The sequence below is a fragment of the Lathamus discolor genome, chromosome 14 (assembly GCF_037157495.1).
Source record: "Lathamus discolor isolate bLatDis1 chromosome 14, bLatDis1.hap1, whole genome shotgun sequence".
In the NCBI taxonomy this organism is placed as follows: domain Eukaryota; kingdom Metazoa; phylum Chordata; class Aves; order Psittaciformes; family Psittacidae; genus Lathamus; species Lathamus discolor.
This window is the reverse complement of record NC_088897.1, coordinates 4,979,968-5,000,237: the sequence shown is the minus strand read 5'-3', so window position 1 is coordinate 5,000,237 and position 20,270 is coordinate 4,979,968. Positions and strand designations below refer to the sequence as shown.

Below are 20,270 nucleotides of genomic sequence, written 5' to 3'. Positions count from 1 at the left end.
AGAGGTAAGCCTGTTGGGTTAAAGATGAGGGAAGATGAGGACAGCTACAGGATGCTGATTTTTCATTGCAACAGGAGAGGACTGAGAAAGATGTGCAAAAGCAGAGAATTCCTCCAATTCCTGCTGATGGCTTTCCCTTCCCTGCTCCACTCCCATTTCCATCCATTCCCCAGAAATCAGGGGTCCTGCCCAAGTTGGGCAGTTGAACACGTAGAATAATCCTCAATGGCAGGAGAGTTCCCTGAGTGTGTGGAGGGAGCAGAGCACACCCTCTGCCCAGGCTTTCCCTCTGCCCAGGCTTTCCCTCTGCCCAGGCTTTCCCTCTGCCCAGGCTTTCCTGCATCCTTGGACCTCACGATACCTCCCACCCCCCAGGTGAGCTTGCTGGGTTGGTGGGGATGTGCTGGACTGCCAGCTTGGCTCAGCAGTTCACTGATGCCAGGCAAGAGAGAGCTGCAGATCCATGTTTGGTCGGGGAGCCAGGTGTGCTTTGGCAGGATTATACAGGTGCAGAAACACCATTGTTTTTAACAGAAAGGACTTCCCTGGGGTTATCAGAGGCGAGGTGAGCACATCTGCAGGTCCAGGGGACACAGCCTTAAGAAAGCAAAGGGCCCTGATTTTGCATCCTGAAGCACTGCCTGCCCTTGGCCAGCAACAGGCGCCAAAGGATTTTGGAGAGAAGTCCTGCCTGCTGTGACTGAGCAGCTCAACACTCACTGTTCTGCTCTTTAACACAGATGGAGAACCCCAGCTTGCCTCCACCGTCATCGACACCATCATGGCTGGCCTGCCAGGACCACGGGGAGCCCCAGGCCCTGTTGGGCCACCAGGTAATAAACTCGGTTGAGCTGCAAAGCTGTAATGATGAGGAAGATGAGCAAAAGAAACTGAGGATGGAGAGAGCTCTGTGGGATGCCTGCACAAAAGCAAGTGGTCCTCACTTGGAGGAGAGCAGTGGGTCCAGGAGTGGGAAGGGTGGCAAGAAGTACCCAGGTTTCTTATCTGCTGATAGTGGCAGATAGTTCTACCGTTAGCAGGAGTTACCCAGAGAAGGGAATAATTAAAGACTGTCTTTAAGAATGGGCTGTCCTGTGAATTTCTTTATGAGAGCAGAGTTCTCACCACTGCTGCAATCCTGTCCCGTTGCTGTAGAGCTCCACTGAGCAGGATCTGCCCAGCTGCTGTGATGTGTGTGCAGAATTGAGCTGGTTTGAGCTATTCCAGATTTTCACCAGTATAAGAGAATCAGAATCTGGGATTAAAATGCAGTGGCAAGTCCGTTTCTCTGTGCTGATGGATGGCTTAAATGATTAATAGTATTCCTGCAGACATCAGCACCTCCCTGTATGATGCATATTTAGGAGCGAACTCCCATTAGGTGCAGAAAAGGCTTTTCCTTTCATTCTGAGGGCCTTTAATTTATCCTGCAATTCTTTTATTCTTTGACTTAAGCATTTGTATGGTGCATTAATGATTGAGGCTGCTTCAGCCATACTTTGTGTATAATGTCCACATTGTTTCATCTCAAAGGCTGTGACAACTAAAGCAGAGAGGGCTATTGCTAAGTTCAGACTAAGCAAATACCCTGTCTTGCAGGTGTAATTTAACAGCTACTGTTGAGATATAATTGTTTTTCAGAATTCTAACAGAATGGATCTGTTAAGTGACTGTGCAGAACAACTTGACCTGGTTTATTAACTCACCCTGGAAACAGGCTTTTCTGTGATGCAGACTTGAAAAGAATTTGTTGCCAGTGGAGTGAGCAAAGAATAAGAGATAGCTTTGCTTTGCCACAGTCAGCCTGTCATGCTGGCTATGTCCAAACCCTGTCCCCTTCAAGTTCATCATCAACTTTCTGACACAACCAGAGAGACAGACCAGAGCAGGCTTGTGGACTTCCCTTGCCGTATCTTGCAGCAGTATCTTGCTCTGATGTAGCTGTTTCATGGATCTAGTTTAAAAGTTGTCATTTTAAACAATGGAAATGAAGCATGTTACAAACATCCTTCCTGTTTTCACCTTTTGGCCTCCCAGATCTCTAACATCTTCCCTAAGGCATACGGATATGTCATATCAGGATGTGGGTATCCAACAATCCAGTGTGTGAATGCTGTAATCCTGTAATCAATGAATGGCTCTTGTCCATTGAGAGACTAAGCAGAACAATGAAAGGCAGTGCATCTGTTTGGAATTTAAGGTCCTTCCTTCTAAGTTTCCTTAAAATTGTCTCAAATTATGATTCCCACCAGGGCCACCAGGAGCATCAGGACCCAAAGGGCCACCAGGACCTGTCGGAGTCCCTGGATCACAAGTAAGGTGCTTTAGTGCTTTGGGACTGAGTGGCTGAAGGGGCAGAAGTCAGGGGTTGGGTGTAAAACATCTCATTGTACAAAGGGAGAGAGTAGGTTATAAGTCTAAATCTGATGTTTTTTCCCCATGAAATTCTGTTATTTTAATACCTTTTTTTTCCATTCTGAATTGTGTTGAGAGGTTGAAATGGTTGCACTTTCTAGATGCTCCCTTAATCATAACAACACATCTTACTGTTGCTGTGTCAAACCATTTCACTGTGGCCTAAGTTGATGCAAAGGATCTGACATGGGCTTTACTAACACAGTGGTAGAAACATACTGCATTTCCTGTGGAATACAGAGAAGGAACAAAAATGCATCAATGGGAATTCACCAAAGTGAATCTGTTGAGCCTTCTTTTTCAGAAATAGCACTTTCTGTTCAAGAAAAATATCACAAATTCCCCTCAGTTTGATTATTTATCAATACAAAAATTGGGGGGGGGGGGGGAGATAATAATGGAGCATGCTAAACTCACTCAAAAGAATTCATGGTAGAAGGGCAAAGGGAAAAAGCTGGTTAAATGGAAAGGAATGAAGTCATGATGAATAGTGAACTGCCAAGCTACTCCAAGTTGTGGTTGGCTGATACAAAAGGACCCCAGTTTTGGGAAGAGGTTTACTTATTGTGGAGGTAAACCAGTTACATCAAGTATTTCAAAGGAATCTAACATGACTAAGGAGAGAAAAGTGAAGAGCTTAAGTAACTCAGCAGAGGGATGTGACTTAGATCCTGGTAAGAAAGGGTTTGGAATTGCTGGAAATAGAGAAAGGAGATTTGTACTAGGTATTTATTAATCATTTTGAAGAAGCAACAGAGAACAGGTTAGTGAAAGTTTGCCAGTGTAGCAGAATCATTTCAATTAGGGAATGCTCTGGAGAACGATGAGAAACTCCAGATAGAGATGAACACAGTGGGAAATTTGGCAGCAAAATGACAGATGCAGTTTAACGTGATTAAATAGAAGGTAATTCACAATTCATATAAATAGGTTCTCTAGTAGAGTCTGGCTGTTGCACATGCAGCACACATTATAAATCTTTTATATTTTACAATTCAGCATGTGGAATTCAGTCTTCTTGAGCGTCCCTGAAAGTCACTGCTGAGAGCTGCCAAGAGCAAAGGATGCTTACGGACACTTAAGCTCTGTTCATGCTGCATGTTTGACATAGAGCTAAGTCTGGTTTGTGCCCTACCTCATGTAGCAGCCCTCATTAACTTCCTAAACCAGGCCTGAGTTCCTGCATTTGTTGTGGTCCCAGGGGAGATGTAGTGAAGCTGGAGGCCAGGTCACTTTGCAGCCTGGTGGTGGGGCTGACTGAGGCAAGGAGCAGCATGGTAATGGTGAGCAGCTGAAACTGGGAGAATGCTCTCCTTTAGACCTGTAAAACAATTCTGTCCAGCCTTGTTGGGCCACTTACCAGAAGTTGAGGCTCCTCGTGACTCTGCCTAGAAAGCCCATTTCTCTGGAGGTGGGGGTTTCTGGGGGCTGTTAAGCAGGTTGGCTCTAATCACCAGCGCTCTGGAGCAGAGCAGCAGTCTCATTGCTGCAGTCTCCAAGGTAATGTGCAAGTCACATCTTGCATGTGGTCGTGGGGAGCTGATGTGCTGGATATAAACAAACAATATTGTTCTCTCCCTGTCTGGTTTACAGCTGGTGGATAAGTTAAGAAGTTGGATCGATTTCTGCAAAGCAGTTCAATCAGTAGAAATCTGGAGACTGTGCCCTTCTTACCCACTGGTGACTGGGGTATAGATTTGTTCAACCCAGGGAGCAAAATTATTAGTAGAGGTTGGGCTTAATTTGAAAATTGCTTATTAGGGTGAGTGAATAGCTTCAAAATAATTTTCACTGCACAATCCAATTACTTTCCAGGTATGTGTGCCTGTGCATGCTACCCACTGAGGCAATTATGAAGAGGGGGAAAGTAGTGGGGATTTTTAAGCTAACCATACTACCTGTGTATTCATTTCTTCTTGGTAACTGAGAACAGGAACTATCCTGTCATACTGACCCCTAAAATATGTTCCATCAGTAGCCTGCAGTGCGTTCAAAGACTTAGACAGAGGGATATCCAGGAACTACAGGGCTCAGGCTATCTGCGAACAGAGCTTCCACTGGTTTTGCTTGAGGGTAAAGAGAATCCAGCCCAATTGCTTAATGGGTGTCTGAGATTTGCAGGAGCTGAGGATCACTGTGAAATGTCTTCACTGCACCTACTCAAAGGATACACAGTAGAAAGTAATTCCTTCTTGTTCTGCATCTCTTCTAGGGCTTACCAGGCTCTCCAGGACAACCTGGACCAAAGGGCTCCAAAGGAGACCGAGGAGAGAGAGTAAGGTTTTACAGACACAGAGACATTCCCAGCCACATCTGGGGTGATGCCTCAGAAGTTATATTCAACAGAGGTCCTTCAGATTCTGTGGACTACAGCCATGAATGATAAATAGTAGAGTTTCTAGGTCTTCTGCAATTAAGAAGATGAGAGTTTACTGTACAGATAAAGGGTTGAATTGCTTGTAAAGTCTGGTGTTCCCTAAAGAGATTCAGGTACCAAATACATGGTGTTTAAAGGCTTGTGCAGACCAACTTTGTTCTACCAACCACAGCTCTTTTACTGTGGAGTATTTTGAGTAGTCTAACTGAACTCTTTTTTTCTGGGGCAGTAGGTCATAAAAAGCTCATCAGACTTTTCCTGAACCAAAGCCATTCCCCAGGTCAAATGATGTTCTTAATACATCTGGAATATTGAATTCATGTTGTTAATATCTTTATGTGTTATACCTGAGTTCCTGATGGGTTGTCAAGTGCTAACAACTAAGCTAAGCATAGAAAAAAAGGCTGTTTGAATGTTATTTCCAAACTAGTGAAGTTTAGGAAACACCAGATCAAAATCTAACAAAGACATATATGTGTCAGCTTCCCAGTCCAGCATTCAGGCACCAGGGGTGTTTCAAAATGGCATTTAGACTCCAGCTGCTTCTGGTCAGCTTGCTCTCCAAAAGGCTGTGGTCTTTGAGATCTCCTCTGAATGACACTAGGAGCATAAAATCATTTAAGAATGTAGTACCTAGTGGAGGATTGTTCAGCAATTAGAGCTGCAAAATGTAGAATTGGGCACAGATGGACAGTGGCAATCACCAAGACTCTAGTGCGTAGAGGAGTCAAAGAAAGGAAAAAAGATAAGGAGTAAAATACTGGTTAGTATCCCTAAAATGATGGGTGTCTCTGTGGAGGCTGCACTGACACAGCCTTGTGCCACAGCTGTAGGAAAATAGTTCCCTTTTCCAGGGCCACTTTCACTGTCTCATAGCTGGAGATGAACAAGGAGGTCACCACCTGTAAATGGGTGGCTGTAGATTACACACTTCCCTTATATGGCAGCATCTCCTCTTCTTCATCTCTGCTCATTCTTCCAATCCAAATGACACAGGGAAGTCTGAAAGAGGTAAGACAGACAAATCCAAATTGATGGCTTCCCAAGTTGAGGTGAATAACCAGCAACAGACTTAAACTATGCTCCTCTGTGCAGACTGTGTGCAAGGAGAGCAAATCCTTGTTTCATTCCCTCCTGAAGCAGCTCACGTCGAGGAGCAGCAGGTACCCAAGGATGGAGTACACATGCCTTTAGAAAGCTCTGTTTTACTTTAGTACCTTTGCACATCGGTTTGGGTGTCTGGTCCCTGTTCTTCTGTACGAAATGACTTGCAGCTCCCTGAAAGACAGAGAACATTTTAAGTGACTGTTAGTAATTTCTTAATAACAGTTTCCTTGTGCAGAGCAGCCACTTTGGGCATGTATTGGCTTTACAAATAGACTGCAGACTGATGGGACTAGAATATAAATAGACAGAGATAGCAAAAGCATAACTGATGAGGTTTCAGCACAGGTTACTGCCTGCAGCTCATTGCCATTAAATGTTGATTTTCAGTTAAGAAAAAAAGGCTTGATATATGGCAAAGTGTCAAGTTTCCATCCAGGAAACTGATAAGAGCTCTTCCTCAATGATTCAGTTACCATTTTGCTTTAGTTTGTGGTTGACCATATTGCTAAGGCTACACTTACTTTGAAACAAAAGCTTTGTTGGACTGTGTCCATTCAGTACAGACAAACCCTTTAGACTGCCTTTGTTCCCTCCTTGGTAGATACTCAGATTTGTGACTCTCCTTCTAGTCTGGGGACTAATGAGATTTTTCAAATATCAAAATATCTTGCGAAATATAACAAATAAATGACACTTCCTGTCTTGGCTCTCTTAACATGGAAAGTGAAGCCAGTAGCTTTTTCTGGCAGGATTTCTGTAGGATGCTTTGTGTGCTTTTTGTCTTCTGTGAGTGTGAATTTGAATGCTGGTTTTGACAGCTACATGCAGCAATTTTGGGTTTGGTGGATACAAATTAGGGCTAGCTTTACACAGAGCAGAGGAGCTGTGCAGCTGCAGAGAAAAGCAGAGGAGGGTTTACAATATCTATTGAGATTTGAGAAAATGTTATTATACATTCTTCCTGCTTAATCTCAGAGAGAACAGATGTAGAAGAGACCTGAAGCAGTCTGAGCGCATCCCCTGGATGGCACATCTGTACGTGTGCTGCTCACATCAGCCTCTCTTCATCTTATTCTTACACAGTGCCAGGGAGGGATACACCACACCATCTCCAGGCAGTCTTCAGAGGTACAGCTAGTGAGGGCCTGGGATAAAAGACATTTCTAACATCCAGCCTAAATATCCTTTGATCCCCTTTAAGCTGATAACATCCTTTCTGTTCCCCCTGGCCATAGAGAACAGTCTGTTTATGTATTTTGAGTGCGTTGTTATGTCTCCTCTCTGTGATTTGTCTCTTGCCTGTGCTTTTTCACAGGCCTTACTCCCTCCTGTGCAGAATCCAAGTATTTCCCTTTGAAGATGCTCAGAGCACCTGACGAACTGGGCCTTCCTCCCAGTGCTCTTTATGTCCCTATGGGCCTTTGCCTAGTGCTGGCTTTAGCTGTTCACCAAGCACTGTGCAGCTCTCCATAGTAACGTTTTGTAGATGCTCTGGGCCCATTGGGTTTATATAAAGCAGCTCTCCCTTTCTGGCAAACACTACAAAAAGCTGCCACCAGCTAGGTAGTTTCTGAGGGGACAAAAGGATGGGTTTGTTTCTGTGTATGCCTAGGGGGGAAGAGCCAGGTTAAATATGTGACTGTTTCATCAATGGATTTCTAAAGATGCTTTTATATTTTGGTTCCTCTTCCCAAGCCTCCTGCTTTCACATTAAATAATCTATAACTGTTCTCCTGGTCAGGGATTCTGCCCTGCCCCAGTGTGCTCCAGGGTGAGAAGCCAACACTGGGAAGGAAGGTAGGGGGAAGAAAGATGCTCAGTTCAGTGGCACATTTCATTTCACCCCAAACCAACACATCATTTCAAAAGGATAAAAAAAAAACCCACACTGAAAACAACATGAAAATTAGCACAGCAGGAAAAAGAAACAAAGCAACCAAAATACTGTAGGTGTGTTTTCATCAGTAGCTGTTGGGGTTAAGGCAGTGATGCATGTGTAGAGCAGGAGGCAGATTAAATCAGTGCTCTGTGGGAGTCCTGGAATCCATTTGCTGTCTGGGGCAGCATCAGCCCATCAGTTTCAATCGAGAAGGATGTGGTATCTGTAAGAAACAAATCTCCAGCCAAATTCCTTCCTGGTGTAATGTAAGTGACTGCTGTAAAGTTCAGAAATTTGCTAATCATCTTACTGAGAGGTACTGAGCTGAGGAGCTCTGTACTGAACCAAACTTCTCCAGGGCGTGATGGGATTTGGAGTTGATACTTGACAGAAAACCATAACCCCCTTTTGCTGTCTTAAGTGATAATGTCAAGGGAGAGGATTTTTCTTTTTCATAGAGACATCTTAATTCCACTAGTAAAAATGACACAATGTTCTTGTCAAATGGAAAACTATCTCCTAATGACACTTACTTTATTTCCAACAGGGGCAAGCAGGTCTGGCTGGAGAGAGGGGCATTAAGGGATTTCCTGTAAGTGATGTACTTGCGGGTGTGTGCAAGACTCAGATGGGTTTGGTGCCTGCCTGGCACCACAGATACCACCAAGCTGAACTGCAGCTGGTCCCACCAGCTTGCAATGCATGGTCCCACCACCATGCAGTGCTTAGGTCAACTGTCTCCAGCTTAGACATTTGTTCAATAGGAGAGCTCACCTTAACATATTCCTTTACAAATGAGTCACAGTCTCCCTGCCTGCTAAGCACAGTGCTGGAATGCCGTGCTCAGGAAGGCATCATGCCAACAGGGGAGATGTGTTTTGCTTGGAGATCCCCTCTGGCCAAACCTTGGCAGCCAGAAGCCCCCTCTCCAGGCCTCAGGAGGTTCCTGGCACTTCCGGAGCCCAAAGGTGGGCAGTGTGAAACAACTCAAAATGCATCACCTGCTCTGACATCCTCTTGCACTTTGGTCTGCCAAGCTGAGCTGGAAACCCTTTAATGAGATTAAGAGATATCTCCAAATGAGACAATACCTGAGCAGATGCACACAGGAGATGCCTGCACTGGCACATATAGCTAGGGTACAAACAAACTCGTGGACATGAAGGTTGGCTGAAAGTGAGCTAGTGGAGCAAGCTGGGGTTTTGGCTGGCAGCATCCAGAGAGGGCCTAGGTCCCCTGTGTGGTTTCTTTTCTCTTTTCCTTAATTCCACCTCATCATTTTGTAGGATTTACACAACCTTTTCTTCAGTCTTTCCTCCCATACCCACCCTGCTTTGCAAGTATCTCAGGGATGTAATGTCCAACAATTTTGAGGCGCACAGGAATATATGTTTAGTTTGTGGTTTAATCTCTCCATAGCATCTGTCCTTTGGAAATGCATGAACTTCCTGGTCAGGGGGTGGAACAGCAGACCAATAGCACATTGGGATCTTTGTTCAAGAAAAGCTTAATGAGCGTCTTCAGAGGCAGAAGGTGATGTGACTAATGAAAGCAGAATAGGGGATTTTATGTTCTAAAGCAAAGGTGAACACGTGCATGTCTGGGGGAAGGAAGCAGTATTTTTATCTCAGTGCTTTAGTCTAAAGCATTGCTCATTGAGAGCTTCATGAGATGTATATATCTTGTTATGGGCCCAGGCCATGTCAGCCAGCACTTCCTGCAGCTTGGCCACTCCTGGCCAAGTGCTTCAGTGTCAGAAACGGTGACAACCTCCTGGGAAGCTGATGGGAGCCAGGGCAGAGCTCACGAGAGCACTTTGGCCCTTAGCACAAAGCACCAGAGTCAGCTTGTTTTCTCCTGGTGAAACACTTTTGCCTTTAATCTGATCCATTGGAGGGAAGGGTTGCAGGTGGTCCAGGACAGGTCCTGAGTCACATGAAAACAAATGTCTCTTTCTTGTTTTAGGGTGAACCAGGCAAGAAGGGTGAGGAAGGTGACAAAGGTGCTGATGTAAGTGTGCATTTCTACTGCTATCTTACTTTCCCTTTTGCCTCGTCATTATCCTTCACTCATATTCCCTTTGGTAGACTGGTTTGTGGGGGCAAGGGTTGTGTCCACAGTTAAGCACAGAGCAAGCAATGATGTAAACCTTAGGTCTGAACTGAACACATGCTAGAAATCCTGGTCTCTGAGGTTTCCTTGGCCACATTATCAGCTGCCCCTTCTCACCATGTTCTCTGAACACCTCCTCAGTTGTGGTTGTGCCACACAGAGCTCCTACAAGGTAGGGCATTACTCGCACACTGTCCCTCCCGCGTGCTCAGGGACAGCCTCTCAGAAGTGATCAGATTGCATGTGCAGAGTTGGAGTTCTTACATCCCTGCCCTCCCACCCTAAAATACTTCCAAACAGCTGCTTGTCCCTTCAAACCCACATCTAAGACAACAGGGGCAACAAACTACAGCCTGAGTTTATGTGGAAGTATGTGGGCAGGCTTCAGGCAGCATGGGACCCAGCTAGGAAGTCTTTGAGAGGCAGTATGAGCAACCTGCTCTAGTGGAAGGTGTCCCTGCCCGTAGCAGGGGTTTGGAACTGGATGAGCTTTAAGGTCCCTTCCAACCCAAACCGGTCTGGGATTCTGTGACAGGAATTTACACCCTGGGTTTGGCCCACTGCAGAATTAAGAACTGGTCTGAAGGGGATGGCTTTGGCCCAAAGACTCCTCAAACTCTGCAGAGTTGTTCAAGTAAGGACCTCTCCTGCATTCCTACTTAACCTCTGTAGGTTACCGTTTATAAATGTCTACACTGCATAGTTTGGCATTATGGAGGCTACACTGAACAAGCAGCCTATTCTGCATCATATTCCAATGTTAGTTTTCCTTCCCTTTTTGCAGGGGGAAGGTGTTCAACAACTTCGAGAAGCTCTGAAGATTTTAGCCGAGAGGGTGTTGATTCTTGAGCACATGATAGGAATTCATGGTAAGTGTGGCTGAGGTTTTCATTTGTAGACAGCTGGGGGCTTGTTCAGGCACCTGCCTGATGGTTAAACATCCCCCCAGTCTCCTGTCTCTCTAGTATCTGTTTAAGGTGGGTTTTCAAAGCCAGGTACCCAGCATGACTTAACGGATGCTTGATTTCCCCCCCACCCAGTGATTTTTCATTACAGTTCAGAGAGCCAAGTCACGAGCAGCAGCTCAGGCCATGTGGCACAGGTCATCTACCAGCTTCCCAGGGAGCTACTTGTTCAAGTCTTTAGGCCAGATCATTTAATCCTGTTAACAGTGTCTTCCAAGTGACTTTTAACACCAGTGGGGCCCTTGTTTTATTTTACAGAGAAGCCCAAGCACTGCTACTGTGTACCTTGAAACCAGAGATCCCTGAACATCTTGTGATTATAACGTACATAAAGCCTATTTTCAAAGTTAGATTTAAGGAAAGCCTCACGTCTTCTTCATCCAGGCAGATTTTAAGTCTTCTGCTGAGGCTGTTTGCTCTCTCATCGCTGGTCCAGTGTGGGACATGATCCCTTAACAAGTGTTTCCTTCCCGTAACCAGCATATGGGCTGACGTGATTGTTGCAGATCAAGGTTCTCCCTTTGGGGTACTTGAGGATCAATTCACAGCTGCCAAAAGTTACTGTGCCAATTTCTGTCCTTTCAGACACACAGTTACTACCCCAGCCTGTGAGACACAAGCCTCAGTTACTGTTCCTTGGCACTGACTAAGTCCCTTAGTATTTTCTTTTTTATACTCTCCCCGACACATGGAACCTCATTCCTGGCCTCACTTGTAAATAGAGCTGTTCGCACCTTCCTTCAGATCAACATCCTCTTTTATTATGAAGTGGCCTTTGGATATTGATTTAACCTATGAAAATGCTAAAGAGCTGAAATATCCAGTAGTTCCTAAGCAAGTGACTTAAAGTGCATCTATTACCATGCAGTACAGCTCCTGCTTGAGAGCCCACAGGCCCCTCCTGGAGCCAGCACAGCACTAAAATGCAAATGCTATTAGGCACTTCAAAGCCCAAACAGTGTTGGTGTGTGGGGCTGTTGTACAGCTGAGCTATCTTGGGCGTCTGCACTGCTCTTCATCGTTCAATAGCCACGTGTCTTTTAGAGGCCCAAAGTACTATTTTCAAAAGCAATAGGCAGCAACAGCTTAAGCTTTTTGGGAAACCATGAATCACAGACCCATGATTTAACCACAGTCACCCTGCCCTTACCTCTGCATTAATCCCGGTTTGATTCATATTTTCATTGGATTTTATACATCGACAGCAGGAAAAGATGTTTTTATGCTGCTTTGCTCTGAGATAGTGGAGGTACCAGGAATATGCCCACTAGATCACCAACAGCAATCCATGGCCAGCCAGGCAAGAGGGGAAGGAGAACCCAGTCCGTAAGGACAGTGCAGCTTATTCACAGGACCCAGGGCCTAGCTCTCCATTGTCTTTTACTTTGTACCTTCATTTATACTACTATAAAGCAAAAAGGAAGCTTCTGTAGACACTGGGGCTTGGACTGGGGCATTCACCCAACTGTGCCCCTGCAGAACTGCCTGGTTTACCTTTCTTTTACAATTTATTCGGCAATAGAGCAGCAACAAGGCAAATGCTGCTGTTATTTTGAAACAGGCATTTTGGCAAACTATTTATACTGACATATTTTCTGCTGCTGCTTGGGATGGAGATGAGTTATTTATACCCAGGTATGTTTCTATATGGGTGTAACTGCACCAGCAAAAATAGGTGGGTTTTTTATTTGTACAGTGTCGCTAAGGCCATGTTTAAGCACCTATATTGTGTGACTTTAAATAGTTCCTTTTTATCCAATAACTATAGATTATTACTAAGCAAGTGATATTTTTAGTCTGTGTTTTTGAGATAGTTCCATTCTTTAATAGTGACATATTTTAGGCCCTACAAAAGTACTGTTTAGAAAGAGAACTTGGAAAATAAGGTATTCTTTCCTTGTGCAGTTATGTTCATCCCTGTGTATGTATATGGTTAAACTGAAAAAGACATAAAATAACAAAAGAGGATTTCCTTGAGCACAGACCTCCCCAGACAGGTTTAAAGCACCCAGCACCAACTATCTGGGGATGCTCCCACCATAGGTGTTACGGGTTTGACCACAGGTTCCTGGGCATCCCAACTCAGCCCAGCTTTATAGCCCCATACAGAAATGCCAATCGCATGCTCTCATTTTCCCAAGGAACCTCCCCGTCCAGTGTGGTTTCAAAAGCCGCAGCCACCCAAGCAACAAGGCAAAACATACCAGCAAACAAACCTCTTCCCTGCAACGGGAAGGCACTTGGAGATTATCTGGCCCAGCAAACTGCAGAGAGCAGCCCAGCAGGACACCCAAAAGCCCAGATTGTTTGGCAGTGTTTAGTTCCAGTGAACACAGCAGCCAAATCCTCACTTGAAACAAATGCTGCCTCATGGGGCCGAACCACGGCTGGGTGTCTTCTTGGCAGGGAAACAAGCAGACGTCCATCTCTGAGGGCAAAAGGAAGAAGCAGCTGGGGCATTAAAAATGATGAGGCAGCACTGACTTATCAGCATCTGTTGCTGACTGCTGGGAAAACAGAAGAGTGGCCGTAGGCAAATGTATGTTTAGCTTCATGGGGCAGGATGCTTTAGGAAGAAGAGGTGTGTGTTTCTATGGGACACACTGGGAGAGACAGCTAAGATTTATTCCCAGCTTTATTGCTAGTTTAGCTCTATCTTAGGGTGGATCAATCCTTTTGTTCAGTCTTTCAGTGGCCTCAAAACATCCTCCTTTACAAGGAGTGAAGTAGTACTTACACCCCCAGGAGCTGATGCTTCACTTCACAGTGACCATTTAGTCCCATTCTTCAATAGCAGGAGGCTGTGGGCAATGCTGACTAGCAGCTATACCCCAAGCAAATTATAATCAATAGAAGAACAATGCTTTATAAATGGAATTATAAATGAGAACAGGACCTTTTTTCTTCCCTGTGAAGGTGCTGAGGCGATGGCACAGGGTGCCCAGAGAAGTTGTGAATGCTCCATCCCTGGCAGTGTTGAAGGCCAGGCTGGACAGAGCTTTGGATGACGTGGTCTAGTGTGAGGTGTCCCTGCCCGTGGCGTGGGGCTGGTACTCTACGATCTTAAGTCCTTTCCAACCCAAACCATTCTATAATTCTGTCAATCATTCTATGATTCTATGACCTGCTGGGCCTCATGCAGGAAGTGTACTTAGCCTAGAGCTTAGATAGAGCAGAGGGAAAAGACCTAATCTAGGAGGAGTGCAATGGCAGCGAACACGTAGCTCCACAATTGCTTACTGGATAGAGATACAACAGGAGGGATGACACTTCTTCCAGAAGAGGTACCATCCAGAAGGGCCCATTTGTTCTTTCCTTAGCCTCCCCTTTTAAATAGTGCTCTCCCGTGACTTTCTTTCCTTACAGACTCTTTATCTTCCATTGAGCCAGGCTCTGGACAGGATGTGATCCCAGGCTCCCCTCTGCGAACCAGCATCAAGATCAAACGTGGAGGACCGCAGCAGCCACAGGCCTACCAGATCCTCTCTTCACTGCTGGATGACAGTGAAGCCAAAAGGAGAAGCAATCGGATGAAGTAGGAGCATCTGTGTTTTCCATGTCTGTTCACCAATTAAAGATACAGTATCCCAGTGCTTAATTGCAAAGTGCAAATGGAGTCAGTAGGAGGCTGCAGTGTTTCCTTACCTGGCCAATACTACGCCCTCATTGCAGGAAATGTCTTATCCTTAACAAATAGCTCAGAGAGGGTCTGATGAACATTTGTCTTGATTTTGTTGTTTTGCCTTTGGAACAGTAGATGGCAGGTATCCTTAGAAGCTGTCTACAGAAATGTTGACTCCTGACTGTGTCTCTGCAGTTTAATCCTCCCTTTGTTTCCTCACTGCCCTTGAGAGTTACTCAGTTACAGAACTGCTTAACTGGCCGAGACAATCAATCCCATCTAGACTCAAAGTCAAGCGTTACCCTTGTCCATTGGTATAGTGGATGGCATCCACTCTTATTTTATGTAGTGGTGTCGTGCTCTTACTTTCAGGTGAAGATGCCACTTCCACAGACCATTAAGGCACAACCTGCAAGGATTTCTTTTAAGGAAAGAGCAATTAAAAATGTTACTTTGAAACTTCAGGTAACTCTTTGGATTTTAGCATCAAAAACTTGGCTTTTCATGTTGCTAATTGCATGTGAGCGGCGTTATTTCTATTTGTGGTTGGCTAAGCAAGGACTTTAGATGCAAATGTTCATGGCAGCAGGGACTCTCTAGCTATATTCAGTGGTATTAGATTGTTTCTGTGAAAACATAGAGCAGTCTGTATGAGGTATGATGGAATTGTGCAAGAGTTTTCTCATACTGTGTTCAGCTTGTGCATACATCCAGGGGTAATTAATGTAAGTAGCAGCAGTAGCTATTCACAGAAGAGGATATTCTGCAATAGTTTCTTAATCCTGCATCAATAAGGAAAAATGTTTTCACACCGTTTCATTTTTCTCTTGTGAATAAATCCTTGCCACTTGAATCTGAAGATGGTGTACTAGCAAACCAGAGCCTAAGGAATTAGTCTTGTCAAGAGCTTATCTTGCACTGGGAGTTAAATACAAAATCAGTTTACTTTCTGCAATAACTTGTTGTTTTGGGGGAATTTCCAGCTTCCAGGGTTAGGAAGTTGAACCTGCCCTTCAGTGACACATGAATCACTGCACCTGCTATGCAAACCACATTGGACAAGTTGATGCCATTCATGTTGACAGTGAGTACAAAGGGTGAGACTAATCAATGGTACCATTTTTTCACCCTTTTTTAAACGCACCCCATGCCTAAAACAGTTTCCAGATTCAGCCCAGGATGAAAATGAGCAAATTGAGTTTGTGATTTTATAGCATAAGTCAGGTAAATGGGTCGCATCCTGTTTGGTTCCTAGTGCAAGATAGAGCTACCTGACAAAGGCAAACAGCACAGCACTGCTACAGTATTTCCCTCAAAAGCTGTTGCAAAGACCAACAGTAGGGTATGTGTATTCAGCAACCCCTTGCACCCAATTATCTTCCTAAGGCTAAACCAGCAGCATGGGGTACATTGGAAATGAGCTTAAAATGAAGGAGCTCTGCCAGCCCATCATTAGCCACACATTAAATTAACTTTCCATATACGTAGTAAACAGGGTGGACCTACAGAGAGCTCAGAACACCCGACTCTTTCCTCTGAAGAGCGCTGTATTTTCAGAAAGGAGCAGGTTCCATTGGAATGACTGAATTCAGTGGTGTGAAACTAGGGAAAAGATGCTCCCCATTTACAGGCTGCTTTGAGTGCAGGAATTGAGAAGTGCTTGATCACCTCTCTGTCCTGATCATGGAGACACCATAGGAAACGGCTGGTGGCTTCCAGGGAAAACCCCTTGCACTTACCAGTAGGTGGTGGACAATCAGGCCTCAAAGACCGGCAAAATCCCAGTTCAGTCCAATGGTGGGCACTGGGCGGGTTGGTGGTGGCTGTAGTCGTCTGCTACATCGAGAGAGTGTCCTCATGGCAGCTCCAGGAACCAACCTTTAAGAAGGGAAGCAGCAAAATTCCATTGCACTGGTCCTGTCGCTCTGGGGTTGAATTTGGGGAACAGGGAGCACAGTGAGGCCATTTTCACTTCCCTGGCACTTTGGAGCCTTCATGCTGAATGGAAAGAGAAATGTTTCTTCCTCCAAGTTTGTCATCCTGAATTCAAAACTATTGCATTAGATTTATGAGGACTCTCTTCAAGTCATTCATATTGACTAGGATTTGGGATTTTAAATGATTTGAAACAAATTACTGGCAAGATGAATGGAAACAGAATGGAAGTTGTTTGCAATGAATCCTGCCAAGTCAATTGTCAAAAGACTGGTTAGATTGGGGTTGCAACTGTTTTCATTACTGACTTTCCCACATTTCTGTATGAGCTATGTGGTTCTTTCTCTCCCCGTGCTTTGATTTTTTCAGCTACATCTCTCTGATGTGGTACTGTATCTTTAACTTGGGTGGCAGTAGGATTATACCAACTGGACTCTCTTTTCTCAGCTGGGATTTCATTCCTCTCTACTTACATAAGGGTCGGACCATGCTGTTGTGCAGTCCCAGTTTAATTATGTTTTAAAGGTGAACACAGCCTCACACCCTGACATTGATGATATTTATCACTAAGCAAACCACTCCAACTACATCTTCCATCTTAGGCAGGAACTAAGGTTCATTTTAGCCGGGGTATATAATGCATCTTGCCATGTCTGTCCCTTAGAGAGTGGATTTATTTTGAATGCGTGCTCATTTAGAAATATACTTTAATTGAAGTGTTTAGTGCTTTCTCTTGCCCACTGTGCAATTCCATAGTGTGTGCGTTTGCTTTTCTTTTCCTAAGACCTTGTTGAAATTCTTAATGTTTCTCTGAGCTCCAATGTGGATTTGACTTGGATTGGTTCTGGTTGTAGTTACACATTTTCCTTGCCTTGAGCTAACCAGAAGCAGCAGCAGCACATTGCGCAACCACAAATCTTTGCAATTCATGCACCCTCGTGTTCACCAGCAATCTGGTACTCCTGGGAGGAGGAGAATGCTTCTCTCCAGAGTATCCAATTTGCACTTACTGTAAAGAATTGATAACAACCCAGGGAAACAGGAGTAAATTAGAGAGAAGAGCCCTCGCCTGCTCCCACCAAACTCCACAGTAATTTTGCCCTCAACTTTCAAAGAAACAGGCCCTAAAAATCAGGTCCAGTTCTCAAGCTAGCATGGGCTGGTGCTGCTCAGTGCAGCCAAGCAGAGGGCACATGAGCAGCTTGCTGAGGGTTCAGCTCTGGGCTGGGGGTTCTCTCCCAGTCTCTTAATTGAACTATTTTAACGTAGGAACCTGACCACTGTGACAGAGGCTTCTAAAAGACAATCAGCTTCTGGAATCACTGCCCGATACAGTTTATTGGAAACCCATTCTCCTACACGTTTACAGCTTGCCTTGAGTCAAGATGCCATTCCATTGCGGTGCTTGGTGGTCCAGGGGATTAAAGTACTCGCAGTGTCTGCAACTGCATTGGAACCAAGCAATTCAAAGGTGCTATAACTGTTCACAAGGCACATTCCCATCCACCTGAGGCAATGTTAACTTTTTCACTAGCTATTTTACACAGTATTTTTTATTTATATCAGTGTGTTTTGTATGTGTGCAGATGGTCCTGGCTTCCCTCACTGTAATAAGCTTTACAGCCATTTGGTCTTTTACCGGGCAGCCGTACGCAGTACCTTGCAATCATGTGTAATTTCGTAACTTAGAGCAAGACTAGATCTCATCTGACATGATAAACTCCTTTATGGCAGGCTCTAATGTTTGTTGTAAACACAACCTGTTTGTTCCGCCTCTTGCATGGTTACTTACCTGTTTTCATATTGCTATGTTATTGTTCAAAATAGCTATTTCTCTTTATTCGCTATGGGGTTTGTTACTGTATATGGAATGTTTTGTATTCAGCATTTTCTTACCGAGCAGAGTGGGAAAAGTATTCAAGAACCCACAAATACCAAAGACCTTTCATGTAATGCACTGAGAAATAAACATACTGTAAAGGAATATGATGTCAGGTGTCCGTATTTACAAAGTTGAGGGCCAGAAAAGGCTTTCGCCAGCTAAAGCCAAGTCTGGCAGTTCCCTTACCTACGATGGGATTTGACCATTCTGCAGCTATTGGCATGACTGCCAGCTCGGAGGTTTGAGATTGGCCTCTGGGACGCATTTAGGCACTACTCTGCATTCCCAGCCACGCTATTGGAATACAGGCGCATATCTCTTCATGGTCCCCTAATTCCTCAAGCAGCCTGGATAAACCTTTGAGCACTGTCAGCTTTGAGCACCTTGCTTTGCATTGCAGAGTGAGGCAGTACTTGGATATGGCAAACTCTTCCTGCAGGAAGCGTGCAGCTATTCCTGCAGGAGTTTTATGTCAGTCCAGAGCCAGGGATCGCAGCTTCCCCCCAGCTGAGGGAGGGCACTCTGGGAAGAAGCCACAGGCAATTCTGCACTGCGTAAGGGCACCTTAAAATCTGTTCTTTTCAGCTTGCCTCAGTGCCCCGGGTTTCCTTGCAGCTCAAGGAGGGTGCGTCGGCTGGTCTAGGACCACAGCAGCCACCCAGGTCCTCTTCCTGCAGTCCCCTGGTACCTCCTGCGTGCCTGCCTGCTCCAGAAGTGGCTGCGTTTGCCCACTTGTGCCTTCTCTGGATTTGCCTCTGGGCTTACAGAGACCCCCAGAGTCGTCATCATCTCTTGTGGCTGTTCAAACTGTTATAAGAGGATGTGGTTGGGGACCTTTGTGGGTTTTAACCTTCCTACGGTGGGAACAACTGCCCGTTTAGAAGTAACTACCTGTCTGTTTGCAAAGGGAGGCTGTGCTCTGCCTGTATTGGCTGTAGAGGAGGACCTGGGCTGTTTCTGTCAGAGATGTGACAGTTCTGGTTTCTGAACTTGTTTTTCACATCCTAACAAAAGAGATACGTAAATCACGGCCAATTTTGTCTCCCTGCTGATCAGATTCCATTGCAGATATGCAGATACCAATACTGGAGCAAAGGCTAAATCTTGTAAACACTGAGAACATCCACAAGGCCTCTGCTTCATACAGCTTTTTGCATCACTGATGAGGACATACTCAAGGTTACTTGATGCCAGACATTCCCATGCAGCACTTCTCTGGGTCTCTCCGGGTGTATTTATCTTGGTTTTTGTGTCCTAACTCCTCCACCTCTGATACATTTATCCTTGCAGAAAGCCCTCTGAGGGAAAGCCGTTTGTTAATCACTATTGCACAGATTGGGGGTTGCTGGATAAAAGGCAAAATTAATTTCTCGGGACATTTGTGGCTGTGCTGGCTCCAAATTAGCATCAGGCCCATGTTGGTCTCTGGGCCATTATGGCCACTGATTGTAATCACAGCGAGGGGAAACAGCGCTTTTCCTAATGCTCAACACAGCGCAACAAAAATCAATGGCAGAGTTGAACAGATTGAGCTTCTCACAGGAGCTGATTAAAAGGAAACCGTATATTCATAAATGAAGCAGTTACTCTTTAACTACACTGCCTTAACTCTTCATTAGCCGCATGCTCAGCAGCAACCTGCTATACAGCTTACTTTGGAAAGACAGACAGACAAGCATCAACGTTATAGTAAGAACAGCTCCAACGATGTTGTTTTCTACATTCCCGCAGCTGGAATTCCTTCCTCATGTTTCAGCCTGTTGTATGTGACCAGAGAAGGGCTACCAGGGGTACCCCCCACCCCAACACAGCCTGACTGAGCAGCTGTAACGCACACTCAGCCTGGGGAAGGGGAAAGCAGGGATCCCGATACAGGGACAAGCTCATCCTAAGCTTCCAAAGCAACACCATGGCCAGAAAGGCAAGTACTGCACTGTACACGTCATAAAGGCAAAGTAACGAGGGATTAGGTTACC

The 20,270-nt window shown here is 45.1% G+C and overlaps 1 protein-coding gene and 1 long non-coding RNA gene across 3 annotated transcripts in view; one reads left to right on the top strand and one right to left on the bottom strand.

The window, feature by feature from the left end:
• The window catches only part of COL26A1 (collagen type XXVI alpha 1 chain), a 170,046-nt gene extending 155,613 nt beyond the window's left edge, over positions 1 to 14,433 (top strand). For both annotated transcript variants that reach the window (XM_065694560.1, XM_065694559.1), the window contains 7 exons: positions 741 to 833; positions 2,253 to 2,314; positions 4,628 to 4,690; positions 8,326 to 8,370; positions 9,744 to 9,788; positions 10,675 to 10,759; positions 14,222 to 14,433. In XM_065694560.1, the coding sequence (XP_065550632.1) occupies positions 741 to 833; positions 2,253 to 2,314; positions 4,628 to 4,690; positions 8,326 to 8,370; positions 9,744 to 9,788; positions 10,675 to 10,759; positions 14,222 to 14,394 (566 nt within the window). In that variant the 3' untranslated portion in view covers positions 14,395 to 14,433. The remainder of the gene's footprint in view (positions 1 to 740; positions 834 to 2,252; positions 2,315 to 4,627; positions 4,691 to 8,325; positions 8,371 to 9,743; positions 9,789 to 10,674; positions 10,760 to 14,221) is intronic.
• Positions 14,434 to 16,221: 1,788 nt separating this feature from the next.
• LOC136021886 (uncharacterized) overlaps positions 16,222 to 20,270 on the bottom strand; it is a 69,636-nt gene continuing 65,587 nt past the window's right edge. Inside the window, exon 3 of the long non-coding RNA XR_010615933.1 lies at positions 16,222 to 16,355. This is a non-coding gene — a long non-coding RNA (uncharacterized LOC136021886). The remainder of the gene's footprint in view (positions 16,356 to 20,270) is intronic.